Source organism: Podarcis liolepis (genome assembly GCF_965112155.1).
Source record: "Podarcis liolepis genome assembly, chromosome: 8".
In the NCBI taxonomy this organism is placed as follows: domain Eukaryota; kingdom Metazoa; phylum Chordata; class Lepidosauria; order Squamata; family Lacertidae; genus Podarcis; species Podarcis liolepis.
Window position 1 is genome coordinate 46,233,889 of NC_139560.1, and position 17,364 is coordinate 46,251,252.

At 39.5% G+C, this 17,364-nt stretch overlaps 1 protein-coding gene across 2 annotated transcripts in view; it reads right to left on the reverse strand.

Moving 5' to 3' along the window:
• Positions 1–338: 338 nt before the first annotated feature.
• Positions 339–17,364, reverse strand: part of COLEC12 (collectin subfamily member 12) — a 78,810-nt gene continuing 61,784 nt past the window's right edge. The window contains exons 3-10 of one of the 2 annotated variants that reach the window (XM_083518659.1): positions 12,686–12,808; positions 11,485–11,583; positions 9,627–10,673; positions 7,670–8,140; positions 7,190–7,326; positions 5,926–6,035; positions 3,012–3,157; positions 339–2,107 (exon numbers count right to left, since the gene is read on the reverse strand). In XM_083518659.1, the coding sequence (XP_083374785.1) occupies positions 2,088–2,107; positions 3,012–3,157; positions 5,926–6,035; positions 7,190–7,326; positions 7,670–8,140; positions 9,627–10,673; positions 11,485–11,583; positions 12,686–12,808 (2,153 nt within the window). In that variant the 3' untranslated portion in view covers positions 339–2,087. The remainder of the gene's footprint in view (positions 2,108–3,011; positions 3,158–5,925; positions 6,036–7,189; positions 7,327–7,669; positions 8,141–9,626; positions 10,674–11,484; positions 11,584–12,685; positions 12,809–17,364) is intronic. The other variant, XR_014529476.1, reaches the window with a different exon arrangement.

A 17,364-nucleotide genomic window follows, 5' to 3' on the forward strand; every position in this document is an offset into this window, starting at 1 on the left:
ATTGTTTATCTTGGTTGGCATGATTACAGAGTGCAGAATGTAATAGCTTCCCAAATGAATGGGAAAAGGAACATGACAAGGAATGGTTGGAGACTTATTCTGGCTAGAGACTCCTTCTGGAATGAGCCATGTTTTCTGTCCTCCTCCTTTGTCTAGATATGATGTCAAACTTGTGGTCTGCATTTGCTTCTGCACATGATCAGTTTGCTTGCTGCGTGACAAAAGGAATCCCTTTTAGGTGCTGTGAACTTTCAATCACAAGCCATTCCTAGCAAATCTAAACACACACAAACAGTTGGATGGTGCCATCCATGCACAAACCTCACGTAACTCTCATGAAGGTCAAAATGTGCGACATGTCATTTATTTTGAGCACAAAATCTACTTGAAGCAAAATTCATTCCTGAACATTATGCTTGCACAGGAAGTCTTCATGCCAGTATTTGTGCCAGCTGAGGACCAAACTAGAAGCAGATGCATATAAGTTCTCTTCAGTGTCTTTAAAAAACAACAGCACTCAAACCCCTTTTGGAATGGTTGTCAAGTAGCAGAGGAGCAGCACTGGGAAAGGAGGCACTTAATCTATCCCGTAAGACGCCATTCTTCCCTGCCGAGAAAAGAGGTGCAGCTTGGAGGAACTGATTGGAGTGGAAACATGGCTAAAAAGGAAAGGGTACTGTTGTTCCATTGCCCATTAGCTCCTCTCAAATATTTTTGGGGTAAGCAAACCAACCAACCAACCAACCCCAAAGACATTGAGGACAAGTTACACACATTGAACTGCATGAACTGTCTAGTTTGGCCTTGCGTTTCTATTTGTCTGTATTACAGTTGAGTTCTTGGCAACAGAAACCTTCTAGATAGGAAGGAGATAATAGGAATGTAGGAATCTGCCTTAAAACAGTTGAGACTATTTGTCCATCTGGCCCAGAATAAGTAGTTGTCCATGGTCTTTAGCAGAGGTCATCCCCATCACTATCTACTGATCCTTTGAATTGGAAATACTAGAGACTAAGCCTGAGGCCTTCTGCATGCAAAGAATCTGCTCCGCTACTGAGTTCTGGCCTCTGCACTCATTGGTGACCCCACTTCTTTGAAGACAGCACTGTAGCAGTTGTTAGGCTCCCATCCGTACATGGTTTACTCTGCATATCTTGCAGTCATTCCATCACGTGAAATGCAACCAAATCAGAAAAATGGTATTAGACAACCGCATCATATCTATCTTTGGGATCACAACTTGTTCTATGCTGGGCTTAGCCAATGCGGTGGCATCCAGATGTTTTGCACTAGAATCCCCATCAGTCCCAGCCAGCACTGCTATGCCCCAAAACATGTGAAGGGCACCAGATTGGAGATGACTGCTAAAATACGGCAAATGCCACCTACAGTCAACTTCAAAAGTTATTAAACTAGGGTAATTTATCTGGCATATATATTTATCTATAAAACAAAACTGTGTTTTAAACTGATGAGACTTATACCTGACAATCATTTCTAGTGAATTATAAGTAGTATCACTGCTATTTTCTTTGGCTTCTGTGTACTTTATATAAAAAGGCAGTTAAAAAGACCATTGTAGTAAGCAAATATTTTGTACAAAAATACAAAAATTTTAAAAGTATATTCTATATTACTGATCAGAATTGGCCTATATATATTTATATATAAAATTTATATATATTTATAAATGTATATTTATATAATTTGCCAGTATTTGGGATTTTAGCAAGTGGCTATTGTGTTTACACAGTAGGTTTGTATTCTTTTTTTCTTCCTGTGGAAAAGTCATGATTTGTAGTCATCTTGGCATAGTCCATTGTTTTATAAATCTTCAGCATCTGTATGTTTTGTGGTTGAAGAGGATCTATAGCTGGTTTAGTCCAATTGTATTTCCAATTGACGCATTTGTGCAACGTTGTAAAGCCCCTGAAAAATTAGAAGATAAGGCGGACGAATTGTGCTGACTTTTTTCATCAATGTTCTCAGTGCTCCCCCTTTTGGTTGGGTGATGGTTCTGTCCCAGAGGATACTTCATCATTCAGGAAATCTCACTCATTTGTGTCTCTTATAAGGTTCACAGCCTATTACAATCCCAGAGCTTCAGCTAAAGCAGGAAAGGAAAAGCAATGCATTAAAGTGCTATAAACATAATATCTGTTTTTTTTTAAAAAAACCAATAAGAACAGAATTCATCACCTCAGAAGAGGCTAATGGCATGCAAATTTGATCCAATTCTGCCCAAAAGTTACAAAAAAAATTAACATTTGTTTCTTGTACAAAGCAAACATGTAAAGATGCCCAACACAAAAACAAAACACAAAACCTGGAAAAAAATGCAATTCATTGGACTTTATCTATTCAGGAGAGGCTATTATGTCTGAAAATTTCATCTAATTCTTTCCAAAGGATAAAAAGTTGCAACTATTTTTAAATTTTTCAGTAATAGTGAATGGGAAAGACAATTCAGTTTACTGAACTGGGATTTGGACTGAACTGAACAACCTTCAAAGCACTTTATACTGAATCTGTGCCTTCTGGTATTGAAGCTGAATCTTGTGGACGGTATATACCCCAGGTTGTTGTGGCTAAAGCTATACTTGTATTTCTGAATCCTAAACATGCATCAAGGTGTCCTTATGTGGTAACTTGGAAAGAGAAATCTATTGTATAGATTTTGCTTCATGTAGAGGTGGGTATATTTTTGGACACGAACTGTGCAAAATACATGGAGCTCATATTTCCAAAGTGTGGGAGGGGGACTAGAGGGGCTGTACAGTCTCCTGCCAGCCCCTTAAAACTTCAATGGCTTGAACAATAGAAACTGAACTAGAAATAAGCTTTGATCTGTACATGACTGGGTTGAACTGCAATCCTCTTCTAAGGGCTTCCAAGCAACTAGTCATACGCATAGAGGACTGGGTCCCCTCTTTTTCCAGCTGTTTAAACTTGGCTTGGGGTTTGGCCCTTGTAGCAAATGAGAATTGATCCTAGTCAAGGTTCTAGCATACCTTTGTCCATCTCCTGCTCACAAATAAAACTGTTAACATCTTCACAGTGAAAGTCGTTCCAAAGCCCAGCATGGATTAACCCAGCACAATCTTCCCCAGGTCCATGGCCATGTTTCCAGTTATCGGGTTGTCCAGCGCTCCAGTTTCTTTCAACAAAACAGAAAATAGATCATTCCGCAAAACAAATAGCAAACCATCATGTGATACTGGGACAGATGAGAATAAGAAAAACAAAAACAAAATACCGACAGTCTGTTCTGAGCAGAAAACATACTCCTTATAACAAACAATGCATGACTCTTTCCTGGAAATGGAAAACATCTGGGCTGCAGAGAAGAGAATCAATTCAACAAGCTGCCGAAGCTCAGAGACCTAGAATTAGTCCAATTAACTTTGTTCTGATTTGGGGATGGACAAGGATGTGTAAGAAGGGGATGGAGCAGTCATGGGGCAGCATTTAGCTGCTTCCTCTGCAGCTGCAGATAAGCTACTGTGACATAAGGATGTCTTCCTGCTGGATTTGCATATGCATCCCCAAGTCAAAGCAAACTGGTAGTTTCTTGTTATCCAATACACGGAAAGAAGCAGAAAATAAGAGTTTTAAAATACCACAAACCCAAGGCATATTCACAGTTAACCAGCCAACACTTTGGCCAAGGTGGCTTTTCTGCCTATGCTTCTTCAACCCTCTGTTGCACCTTTGGAAGAAAAATATACTGTTTGCGTAGCAAATTACATTTCAGATTGGAAATGAACAAAAAAATCCTAACAAGTCCTTTAGCCTTTACAGAGTAAGTTAGTATTCTGCTGAAAATTTTACATGATGGGCCCAAAATCACTTGATTTATTAAATGGACTGTGCTGCCAATCTCAGGATTTTAAAGGATCATCTCTGTTGAAGAAACAGCTTATTAAGTGCAGGGCTGTGGCTGCTGGCTGAAGTGGATGGCACAGCACCCAAAGCTAAATAATATAAGGATTCAAGAACATGTTTGTCGAGCTCATGGAGTCTGAGTGACATTTTAGGAAGGCACCAAGTTTTCTAGAAAAAAACCAATTACATTTAGCTGAAGTGACTGTTGGTTTTTAGATCACAAAGGAACATGCAAAACACGACATAAGATAAACACCGAAAAAAGTTCAGAGGTGCTGCATAAAAAGTCACATGTGTCTATGCCTTCTGTGTTTGAAAGAGAAATAAAATGGCAATTTGGATTCAGATAAAATCAGACCCTCCCAGATTTCAGATGATAAACAGCAAGTGTACTTCCCTAAATTGCACTCTATACTAAAAATGAAGACAGTTTCAATCTGTGGCTCAAAAGAAAGTAGGAACAGCTCTGCGTGCCTGGCTTTCTGCCTGTGAAACTGCAAGTTAGGTACGGCTTCAAGCCTCTCATATTTAAACTTCTTTCATATTTTGTTTTTATGTGACTTGGGCTGTATTATCATGTCCACTTCCTTACCTCCCATGCAATATGCAAGCAAACTCCCACTATACAGCCCTATATATTTTATCCCCACATACTATGGCAGATTCTCAAAAATGTGAGCCCTTTGTATTAGAATCAAGCACAGCATATTTATAATTTATAAACTAAAATATACTTTCCTCTGCCCTTCTATCCAGATATGGCACACCTCAAGAATAGCTCACTGATTTATAGATGTTAATATTCCATTGAAGGATAATTTAACTGCTTCTAAAGGCACTCATGGTGGATAAATGTCTAATGCTTCAATACTGGAAGCAGCAGTCTGTTTCATCTGCCCCCCTCCCCATCATACTGTGGACAGAGGACATGACTCAACTGGCAGCAGATGAGAAGGTGACTTTCCATAAACACAATAAAGATAGGAAGTTCCCTAATATACAGGCTCTTCATACAAATCTATTTGCTTGGATGTCTAACCACTGATTTGGTCTGGACTTGATTTATTCTAATTTAGTTTGTATTATTTGACTGTTTTTGTTTCTTTTTTGAAAATTCAATAAAAAGCCTGCTAACCTGACGGGGTTAAAGAGAAGTGGAAGGATACTATGTTCTAATATTTATATATACATAGGATTCATAGAAAGATACAAAGGGCTCAAGATGTGTTGAGAGAGACAGAATGTGAATTTAGAGGTATCACCTTTGTTGACTTCACTTGGTCATTTGCTCTCAAAGATTGAACACTAAATCTTCAAAGATCTAGAACACTGAGAATTCAAAGATTTAACTTCATGTTGAGTTATGCTTGTTTTAGGAAGGTGATTTCAGTTAAGTAACTGAGGATTTCATCAAGATAAGACAGCACTAGCCAATTTTGTGTTACATCCTTAACAAAGTGCCAAATGTTAGACAGATTGTGTCTGAAGGAGACAGGCATTATTTCACTTGGTGGGAATAACAGATTTCAGTTTCTGTGATCCAACTTTGGCCCTAAATGAAACATTGAACACCCTGATTACAGTTTAAAAGGAGCTTGCTCAGTTTGATCTTCTAGTAAGTTTCAATGAAAATAATAGAGAATATTTTCCTTTAACATTATGGCCTCTCTTTATGGGCAGTTGTAATACAAATTATTAAAAAAATGAAGAATGAGTCCAAGAAAAAAAAATGTGATTACTCTATCCCCAGTTTGCAATAAAATTCCATAACAATCTTGGCTTATTATGGTTCTATGATTCTTTTACTCAATGATCCATCTTCTTTTTTGGCAAGAAAATAAAACCTTGTGAATACAACAGAGAGAAAGCCTGAGTATAGAAGAGCAAAATACAACAACATTTCATGGCAAAGCATTTCTTCAGAGGGTTGCAGCAGTCTTTCCCATCTGCAGCATCCTGTCTGCATGGTGACAAATAAAAAATCCAATAGCAAGAACAGTAGCAGAAACAAAGAACAATTCATATCCTTCCTACACGTACATATATTCTGGTAAGGTTCCATCCAGCCATCGCCATTCATCTTCTTTCACTGAGTCCGTGAGGCCAATCCAGAAGCTGCCTTTTGCAACAACCTGTTTTTTTAGCCATTGCTGTGTACAGAAGAAAGTACTGGTTGCGTTATTCCATATCTCAAAACATGTAAAGCCTTTGGGCATAAAAGTCCCTCGAGTCCCTTTTAATCTAAATTGACTACTTGTGGTTTTGAGTTCCATTGCTTATAACCTATTAATTATCAAATTATAGTTATAATAAATATTAATTAAACAGTGACCACTTTTGCTTCAGACAATTGCCTGTTAGCAAGCACCCTTATAGAGTCAAGCCACATGCCTTGCGAGATACATGGGTGATTCCCACCTCCCCTCCGTTTCTTTTTAGTGAAATATAGCCATGAGGAAGAGGTCTGCCAGTTGGTAAAAAGCAGTAGGAGTAGGGTATGTTCAACATATTTTCTTTGTACTGTTTTTCCAATCAACATCAACCTCCATACCTTCTGTCAAGCTAGTAGAGGGGTCGCCAACTTTTTTGTGCCCATGGGCACATTTGCAAACTGGATGAACTATTGTGAGCACTATGCACACACTGCAACCATGCTTGCATGCAGGCACACACCACAGCCACACACGTGAATACCGACTCTCCCCTTCACCAGCAATTAGGCTGGATAAAAAGCCTTCAATTAGCTACAAAAGAATTATCTTTTCAAGCCTAATTTCAAAGGTGGGAGGTTTGGGGGGAGCAGCACTGTGTGGGCACCAGAGAGGATCTTTGGGTGCATATCACACAGGTGTCACACTGACAACTGTCTAGAAAGCAAAAGGTATTATTTTCCCCTGTGGGGCCAATAATGCCATGGATACTGCAGAATTTTGACTGGGGGAAATAGTATGATGGGAAAGAGTGATACTACCTCACTCACTGATGCTGCTTTGAACAAATGGCAACGTCTAATCAATTCAGTAAAAGAAAAATTCAGGAGATGAAGCACAGCTCCATGTAGCTTGGCCCTAAAAATAAACATTGTCGACCCTTTTTAAGGAAGTTACTAGTACTCTTTATCAGCAACAGCCATGAAATTCCCTGTGTCGCTCTTTTGTGCAAATAGGCCCTTACTGAGTTTAGAGTTGGAACTGTTGGAAAACTGAAACTATGTAATAACCCCTGATGTCCCCCACCAATATTTTGATATCCATGTTGCTGAGGTTCCACCTCTAGTTGTCAGAGTATCAGATGCGGTTTATACCTGCTCCTCTTTACTGTTTATAAAAACCAAATGTGATGATTTTTCTTCACAGAAAGCCTTTGCGTCTTCAAAAATGGCTCTTTCCGATGAAAAGTAGTAACAATTGCCCGAAAAATTCTTCCAGTAAACAGGACAACCTGAAACATGGAACACTTTTGTTCAGCCAGTGAGCGATAGAAAATTGGGCCCCCATAAATACCTGAATTGATGTGATCAGTTCCTAAATGTCTGGACACCACTGTGTTGTAGTACAGTGACGTTCCACAATTTAGGATCCAATCAATTTGACAAACAATACCGACTCCAGAATATAATGTGAATGGCATTTCCATTCATAGAGCTGCAGTCATATCTTTCTAACAATCTGGCCCTTAAATCTATTTTCTGATAAGTATAAAGGGCAAATCAGATACAGTTTGACTATAAGTCACTTTGAGACACAGACAGACTGGTAGAGATGCATGTGAGCAAAGAGCTTACCATTAGCCTCACTTTGTAGTGCCACCGGTATTCCTGGACCTGGTGGGCCAGGAGGTCCAGGCTGGCCCTGTAGTCCACGCATTCCAGGTGCACCAGGCAGACCAGGCAACCCACGTGGACCAGGTATTCCTGGCTCCCCAACAATTCCTTGTAGACCTTGAGGACCAGGGGGGCCCTGTGGGCCAGGGGGGCCATCTTTGCCAGGTGGTCCAGGTAGTCCTGGTTCTCCACTAGGTCCTGGCAGACCAGTCTTCCCCGTTGAACCTCTCTGGCCTTTGGATCCAGGTGAACCTCTGGAACCTTTCCCGCCTTTTTCACCAGGTGGTCCGGCTGGTCCAATCGGTCCCTTTTCACCTTGAGGTCCTGGTGGTCCTGGTTCACCTTTTTCTCCTTTTTGTCCTTTGGGCCCAGTAAGGCCGGTAGGACCTTGGGGCCCTCGGTCCCCCTTGGGACCTCTCGGGCCTGGAGGTCCTGAAATAATTTGAACATGAGGGGAAAGTTAATATGGCAGTTCTATATATTAAAATTAAATTACAGTAAAAATACTGGATTGCTGTATCACAGTACCAAGGACTGTGTATATGTATGTGGGCAAAGAGACTGGAACAGGTTTAGGAGCATAAGAAAAGCCCTGCTGGTAAGACCGAAGGCCTATCTAGTCTAGGGTCCTGTTCTCACAGCGGCCAGCCAGATGCCTGGGACATGATTCTTACATTTACTTCTGTGAGTGGAAACTAACCCACAATTTATATTAAATTTTGAAATACTTTAAACAGTGGGTTTCCACATAATTGTGCTTCAAAATCCACCACAATAGCATATATATACTATATCTCATCTAGTGCAGCATACCAATAGGTGCCTTTAATTCCTGCATTTAACGTGAAACGTAGTTCTACATTATCAAAGTATTAACTTTTTTCCCCAATGTCCTTTATGCATGTTTCGGCAAACAGTCAGTAATGCCCGACTTTCCCTTCTGCTGCTTTTCATCTACTTTTTTATTTGACTTTGTTCAGAAAATGTGCATTTAGCATTAATCACCCCCTGCCCCCAAGTACAGACATCCCATTTCATTTAGGATTTTGTGTTTCTTCGTATTTCTTGGCATTGCACATCTTCCAACTTTTTGAAATCCTACAGTAGAGCTTGAAGAGTGTTTAATTTATCTTTAACTAACCACTTAGAGGACAGGGCATAACATTTACTATTTCATTCCCTAACACAGAAATATACTGAGTTAAAAATTACCTCAAAAATAAAAATGCTTTGAATCCCCAATGATTAAAGTTTTAAGGCCTGTCTCACAGATTTGACCTCTCTTTGACACTTTATGTCAAATTTAACAGATTGGGCATAAAATATACAGCCATTTTCATGCGTATGCAGCATTATTTCCTTTTCAGCTACTGAGACCAAAAGCAAACTTACAGAAAACACAGGCAGACATGCAGAAAGCAGAAACTTTTATAAGAAGGCATTTATGCACTCTATGAAACAGACACCATGTATTCATTCTGTTGCCAAGTTAATCAAAGTGGTGGTTCATAGTCAAAAGGCAAGTACAATTTAGAACATCATAGGCTATCAAACAAGCATATGCAGCCATACTACAGAATATTTAGGTGCAGAACCATTGGCCAAGTTAGTGTTAAGGAAAAGTAAGGACACTTCAGTAGTTCAGTCCCAGAAATTCAGATAGCACCAGATTGGAAAGTTCAAGATGTAGTACCACAAAGAACAAGTGCTTCCTAAGCAATGCACAGAGGGACAAAGAAATATTGTGGTTTTTGGCACAACAGTGATTGTACAGCTTAGGCTGAGTGAGTTGTGCTACCCACTTGCACTAGTACCCATGGCCATGATTTATGATGATATTAACATTGCAGGGAGAAACAAACATTACTAGCCAGTATCTTGGCACTATGTACAGTGGATTATCTGAGACATTTCTCACCTTGTAGTATTGTGAAATTCTTAATGAGCTGGCCATGTTTAGAATCTACCAGCTTCATTTCTTCCATTACTACAGATAAATTGGATACTTCAATATCTAATCTTGTCCTCATCACGTCCTGTTGCATCCTGAGAGCAGTTGCATCCAGGCGAATATTTGCTAATGTGTTGTTCATAAAAGTCAGCTCGTCTGTATGTTTACTAAGAGTATCTGTGCATGTTGTCCGGACATCGTTGAGGTTGCTAGTTAGTGTCCGCAAGTGATGAGCCGTGTAGCTAATATTACTAATGATGTTGACAATATCTTTCTCAAAGTTTTGAAATCGGTCTTCTTGCTGGCTAAACTTGGCAGATGTTCCGTTTTCATATTCTTTATGGCGTTCTTGGAGCTCCTTCAAACTTTGTTCATTGGCTTGTGCAATAGTGGTGATGTTCTCCATCTGTCCACTGAATGAGCTAAGCTGACTGCTCATATCCTCAAGTGTATCATTATTAGCTTTGGCCAAAGCTGAGTTATTGGCTGCTAATGTCTGCAAATTCTGCACTTTCTCTTTGAGCCAGTCTGTGTCCTTCCGTGCTTGGAGGGCAACCTGCTGAAGGTTTTGAAAGTCGCTTTTGATCCTTTGGATAGCTTGACTTGTATCATCCACAGATCTCTGCAAAGCACTAATAAGATCTCTTTGCTGAACTTGGGTCTGATTGAGATTGTTCAGATTCATGATGACTATGTTATGTGAGTGCATTTGACTTTGCAAACTTGTCTGAATGTTACTCGTGTCTTTCTGAAGGTCATTGATGTAGCCATTGTAAGCTTGGAGAGTTTTGTTGACACTTAAAATCATGAAAGAGTTGCTATCCAAAACACCTTTCATTTGGCTCTGCCGCTCATCTAACATGTTCCCAGACTCCTGCAACTTCTCCAGTGTATCTTTGTTCTTTGCTGTTTTCTCTGAAATCTCATGAAGCTGTTGGCGGAGGGCCAGAATGTCAGCCTTGAAGCTTGAAAGCTCTGTGTTGGTGCTCACAGCTTTCTCTGCAGCTTGGTAATCTAAAAAAAAAAAGAGAGCAAAATAATAATAATTCAGGGGTGATTTTGTAGCTTATTATTTAGCAGAGGGACTTTGCTTTAATAGAGTTTGCTTCTTTGTTAATTCAACGGATGAAACAAACCAAAAATATTTTGGCATATGGCTGATTTTTAACTCTAGAAGAACAGAATAATGGCTCCTTTTCCTTTAAGACAACATAACCTGATAGTTCCTTTTACTTTAACATAAAACACAATGGTGCACTTAAGTGCTACTGGTGCCATAAGAGGTCCTAATTTTCACTAGAGTATATATGAATGAATCTCATGGAGAACGGCATTGCCTGCAAAACGGCAAAAGTCTTAGAAGTGCAAACTTTGAAGAATGGCTACGTTTCAGTTTGTGAATTCTTTTGGAAAGTGCAAACTGGGTAAGGTTCATCTTTAAATGTGAACTGAATTTGATTTCTCCTCCATCCCTATGCGTGGGACAAGTTGGGTTTCTGCAAGAGATTAGGCACAAAATATTTCCTCCCTTCTGGGAATAGTTCCAACAATATAGATTTCTCCATTGAAAAACCAACACCACTGCTCTTGAATAGGGTTTAAGTACTAATTAACTGACAAGGAAATCGGATCAGTTCTCGAAGCTACCAGCATGAGTTTGACCAAACTGTGGGAGGCAGTGGAAGACTGGCGTGCTCTGGTCCATGGGGTCACGGAGAGTCGGACATGACTAAATGACTAAACAACAATAAACTGACAAGGAACACTGATCAGTCAATAAACTAAACAATAATTAACATACTGCTTTTGTTTTCATATGAATTACCCAATTTTTTCAGGTCACCCTCCACTGTTGTGAGTTTCTCAGCATATCTTTTATGTGAATTTTCCATCCCTCCAGTAACATTGTCCATTTTTTCTACAACTGGAACAATAAAAACAGTATCTTAGCAATAATTCAAAAGGACTACACCATTAAACAGAGTTGGCACAAACTAATTAGAGAGCTTGACTTCCCCCATTTCAATTCTAGAGTCATGGCACCACCATAGGAAGCCTTGTCCCTGTTGCCAAATCTCCTGAAATGGCACCAAGAACAAAACAAGTGTTTAAAAGTTTTTATCCACCTCAAACATTTGATATTGTGTGGGGTTAAAAAAAAACCCCACACTTAAATATTGTTGACAATTTCATTCTCTCAGTGGCCCAGCCAATTGCTCCCAGAAGTTTCACAATCACAAAATTCCTTAGGACAAAATATCTCCAGGAATTACATTACAATATATTTGTTTGGGAATGAAGGCTCCATCCTCATGAAGGTTGACAAAGATGGATTTACCTGGATGGAGTTCCCAATGGAATATATGTTAACCTCTTCCATACAAAGAATTTTGTTCTCTCCCAAAGTTTACATTCCTTTTCCAAAGCACATTCCCACCACCCTTCTGAGTAATACCCCTCCCCACCTTCTCACTATATAGAAGGATCTGGCAACTTCTGTTTCAGTGTATCTGAAGAAGTGTGCATGCACACGAAAGCTCATACCAAGAACTAACTTAGTTGGTCTTTAAGGTGCTACTGGAAGGAATTTTTTTATTTTGTTTGTGTGCAGCTCACCATCCATGTAAAATAACATGTGGCCTGGGACATATACATATAATCCTAATTTCTGTGATCCTTATCCGTAAAAAATAAAGGCCTGGGTAGGTTAAGGATTGCAGAAATTAAGTTCATGTGTGCACAGATGGTACACATTCCCTAATAGCCTGCCATATGTACAGAATTTCTGGAAGTTGCAATTGCATAAACAGGCTCTTATTTACAAGTAAATATGTACAGATCGGGATGAATGTATATTAATAAGTCTTTGAAAATGACAGTTCTAATACTGAAATATATATCAGAATAGCCTTTTCTGAAATCATATCATACTGAATCAGAAAATCCTTTTATTTATAAATATTTCCTTTCATCCCTTTTTCTTGGATTCCTACTCAAAAGGCAGCTGCTATAGATGTGATACATACCTTTGTATCCAAGAATGGCTACTGTTATTGTTAACAAGGCACATAATATATACAACAGTATGATGGAAAACTTCAGTGCCCAGTTGCTTTTACACTTGGTGCATTGTGTTCCTTCTTGAATGCCTGCAAAAGAAAATGAAGATTTAACTCTATGTCATTTTTCATGTTTAGGCCTTTTCACCTTGAATGCTTTTCAGGTGTTTTACATTTTTATTCTGTTAAGCTTTTAAATTTTCACATCTGTGTCCTGGACCATGACAGTAAGCATTCCCAGGATACTTTCAATAAGATCTGGTGCTCTCTGGAGGTTTCCGTTAGAAAAACAGCAGAACTGTGGAACCATTTTTGCTCCATGAAGGCACCAGCGCAGTGGCTCCCAAACCTTCTTGTCTAGGAACCACCTGAAGTTGCTGAGGGTCTTGGCAGACGAAATAATGATTTTCCTGCCTGTTGTAACAATTATAATGCTCTATATTAGATGCTGTATGATATTTTAAAACTGTATTTTATTGATTCTTTTATTTCTTCTAGTTTTCTTACCAATTCAAAGAAATAAAAGACAACTAAAAATAAAAATGAATATTTAATCTGATAGGTGTGCCACCTCCTATCTTCAACTCCTCTTCAGCTACAGAAATGCTGTGGAACGCTTGAACAAAACTAATGGACTACCAGTTGTGCACAGACCACAGTTTAAGAACCCTCGCACTAGTGGAAGGCTAGTGGAGAGCCAGTGGGGTTCAGGCATAATGCTACACTTTCTTTAGACTGAGCCAAGCTTTCTTACTGGACTTGTGCACTCGCCTTTTCCCTGTGGAAAGGATGGGTTTGGAAACTTTCACTTTGCTTTTTGTTTTTATGAACCACAGCTTGTCATGTCATCCAAATCCAAACAAACCGTGGTTAATTTTAACTATGATTACTAGAAACGAGGCAACTTCAAATTGAACTTTATGAAGCTAGCTTGTTTTCACTAACCATAGTTAAAGTTAGCTACACTATAGGACTCTGGTGGCAAATCTAAACTGCATTTAATCTAAAACGTAACTTGGAACCTTCTGATCTCTTCCTTGCAGCAGGAAGCATTGGATAAATCTGGAGGTGGCAAGGGAAGGCTAGGCTCATTCTTGCAATGCTAAACCTTAGCTTTAAATGTTATCTGAACACAGCTAACAAAACTGCAGCATTTCAAAAAGCAGATCTATTCATTTTTATCATATGTGCATACACAAGGGTGCTTTTCTTTTAACTAATATTAAAAGAAACTTTTCTGCATGAAAAACAAAGTGTGCAAGAATCATCTTATTCTTAAGAGCTTTTTGACATCTTGTCAGACTAGTATTGTATACATTGTTTTGTTTAGAGGTCATACATTAAGTCATGCAGAACTGAGCTTAGTCTGCATCAGATTTTCATTTGTTATTACCATCCCATGGTTTGCACACTCTGTTATGCAATCTGAGCACATGGCTTTAATGTTGAGCAGCTCCCAGACTTTTGTCACTGGTTGAGCATACCAGAGAGTCGGGGTCACTTCCGGATGTTGCACATTTCTCATTGCTGACTTAAACAACGTTTAATAAATATCAGATGGGAGACAATGGGCCTCCTTTCACTTGACACACTTTCCTGACTTATTAGAATAAGAGCTCTGTTTTTTCGTCACTGTTGGGAAGACATCTGGCTAAACAGACTGAAATTCAGTACAAAGGGATCCAGCTGGTACACATGTTTTGGGGACCCCCTTTCTCCGGGAGCCAAGATGGTCACACAAAAACAAGCTAGAAAGACATCCTCCTGTTACTAGCCTTTGTAGTATTTGTTTTTCTAGTATTACATTCCAGTGACCGGGGACTTTGTTCTCATGTGGGGGGTCTCCATCTGCAGATTCTTTTGGAGCTGCAGATAAACAGTTTTTCTACTCAAGAATGAAAACACACACACACCATGTTTTGCCTCTTTTCAGGAAGGAGAGGGATGCTTTTCAAGGAGGCAGACTCCTTAATATATTTAATTTCATCTCATGTGTCATTCTTTTGAATGTTAGCCTCTCTCATTGAGTTATTTCTATGGGCCTTGCTTTACTATCTTAGGTGAAAACATAATATCCTATCTTTAACATAAAGCAAAGCAACAAAGCTCTAAAGAGTCTGTTGAAATGAATATCTGGATTATTTATCAAGACAAGCCCCAAATGTAAACTCTGGTTCTGATCTTCAGATTATCATTTTGCAGGCTGTGTGGGGAAAGAGTTTGAGGGAGTTATGACGGTCTTCATCTGCTTAAAATAGATTTTATTGGCTGTGGAAAGCCCTATTAGGGCCAAAAGTGGTGGGGGGTGTTAACTGATACAGTGGTACCTCGGGTTAAGTACTTAATTTGTTCTGGAGGTCCGTTCTGAACCTGAAACTGTTCTTAACCTGAAGCACCACTTTAGCTAATGGGGCCTCCTGCTGCCGCCGTGCCGCCGGAGCACGATTTCTGTTCTCATCCTGAAGCAAAGTTCTTAACCTGAAGCACTATTTCTGGGTTAGCGGAGTCTGTAACCTGAAGCGTATGTAACCCGAGGTACCACTGTATTTTATTGAAAGATTTTCATTTATAAAGGAATAAAATAAATAAATAAATGAATAAATAAAAGAAAAGATAAAAGCTAAAATAAAAATATGTGCAAAGGGGCAGGAAAACTGTTGCCAGTGGGAATCTCATGAAATATGGTAACATTTGGTCCTTCAGACAAGCATAAATGCATCCATGCCTCTGAATTTCAATAGGATTTTTATTTGTCTTTTCCATCAGTGCCTCTGAAAATCATTGGCCCAGTTTCTTAAAGCTCTGTACACATGAAAGGGCAGGAAAGATCTCATTTGCAAAACCACTGATTCAACTGCTGCATCCCTTCATTAATCCTTTCTTCCATAATAGGTAAAGGTAAAGGGACCCCTGACCATTAGGTCCAGTTGCGGACGACTTTGGGGTTGCGGCGCTCATCTCGCTTTATTGGCCGAGGGAGCTGGTGTACGCAACTTTGGCGTGCTTTCGAACTTCTAGATTGGCAGGAGCAGGGAATGAGCAACGGGAGCTCACCCCGTCGTGGGGATTTGAACCGCCAACCTTCTGATCGGCAAGCTCTAGGCTCAGTGGTTTAACCCACAGCGCCATCCGCATCCCCTTTCTTCCATATCTGACATAATAAAGTGTCCCAAAAGGATGCCATTATTTTCTCTGGAAGAGTTTCATAAAAGGAAATATTTCTGGTTGTATGTACTGTACACAAACCTTTTCACTGCATGGAACAAACCCCATTATCCAGTTTGAGCATAATCTCTCACTTATTTTTTTTTATAACCCAGTCATTTTGCTTATGACTTTGCTCTTGCTCATTGTAGGCCAGAGATACAGAATGAATAGATAAAAAGCCTAATTACACACTTCAGCAGCCTTAGCCATTAATTATAGGGACCCACCAAACAATACCCTACTGTGATTAAATACAACATATCTTAATTGAAAGGACAGAAGAAAAAGACTCAACCACAACATGGGGGAATTTTTAAAAAGACACACACACAAAGTGTCTGGATTCTATGTTAACCAAACATTATGAACTTCAAGACTGCTATAGTTCATTTTGAGGAAAAGCACAGATTTGTTACAGCAGGATGTCAAACCACAAAAATGTGCCAAGACAATTAAACTCCTAGGGCTGACAGCCTTTAAACTGCCAGTTTAAATGGCGAGGATTGCAAAAACGCAATCTTACCAAAGGCTTTTAAACTCCAAAGTGGATTTTTAAGCACAGATATGGATATGGGGCAGAGCAATCCTGAATGGGGTCAGGCCAGACAAGCCCATCAGAAGGACAACTCCACCAACAAGGCTGGTCAGGAGGTTAGGACTGCACTGTTAATGCAGCATTTAAAACAGGGGAAGTCATTTTAATTTGAGTAATATTCTCCAGACATGGCTGTGAATGTGGAATGGTAAAAATATACACTGTCAATCACCAGTTGCCATCGCCATCATAAAGAATTTGTGTGCTGCAACTTCTGAACAAGAATTCCATGAGCACGATTCAGCCAAAGCTAAACACTTTTAAGGTCCAGTGGGAGAATTACTCACATGATTAGCCGTCTCCCACTAAAATCATGTGACTTAAAATGGGCTTAACATTGTTTGGATGTCAACCAGAGCATTTGTTATGAAAACAGCAAGCAATATGAAGGCAATGCCAGTCCTCCAGAGAGGCATGTACATATATTATTCACATGTGAAACATTCCTCAATCCCCATGCCCCCTGGTTGGACTATATAGCTCAGTAACCCCAGAATATCCCACTTTTCCTTTGGATGTTTCTATTTTCATCAGACAACTGTTGGAGGGTATGGAGTTATGTGACCCCTGAGCCAAGGAGATAAATAACTAGATAACCTTTAGAAGACATCTGAAGGCAGCCTTGTATAGGGAATTTTTTAAAGTTTAATGTTTTATTATGTTTTTATATATGTTGGAAGCTGCCCAGTGTGGCTGGGGTAACCCAATCAGGTGGGTGGGGTATAAATAATAATAGAATTATTGTTATTATGGAATAGGATGTCCCTACAGTGGTACCTCTAATTACGAACTTGATTCGTTCTGGAGGTCCATTCTTAACCTGAAACTGTTCTTAACTAGAGGC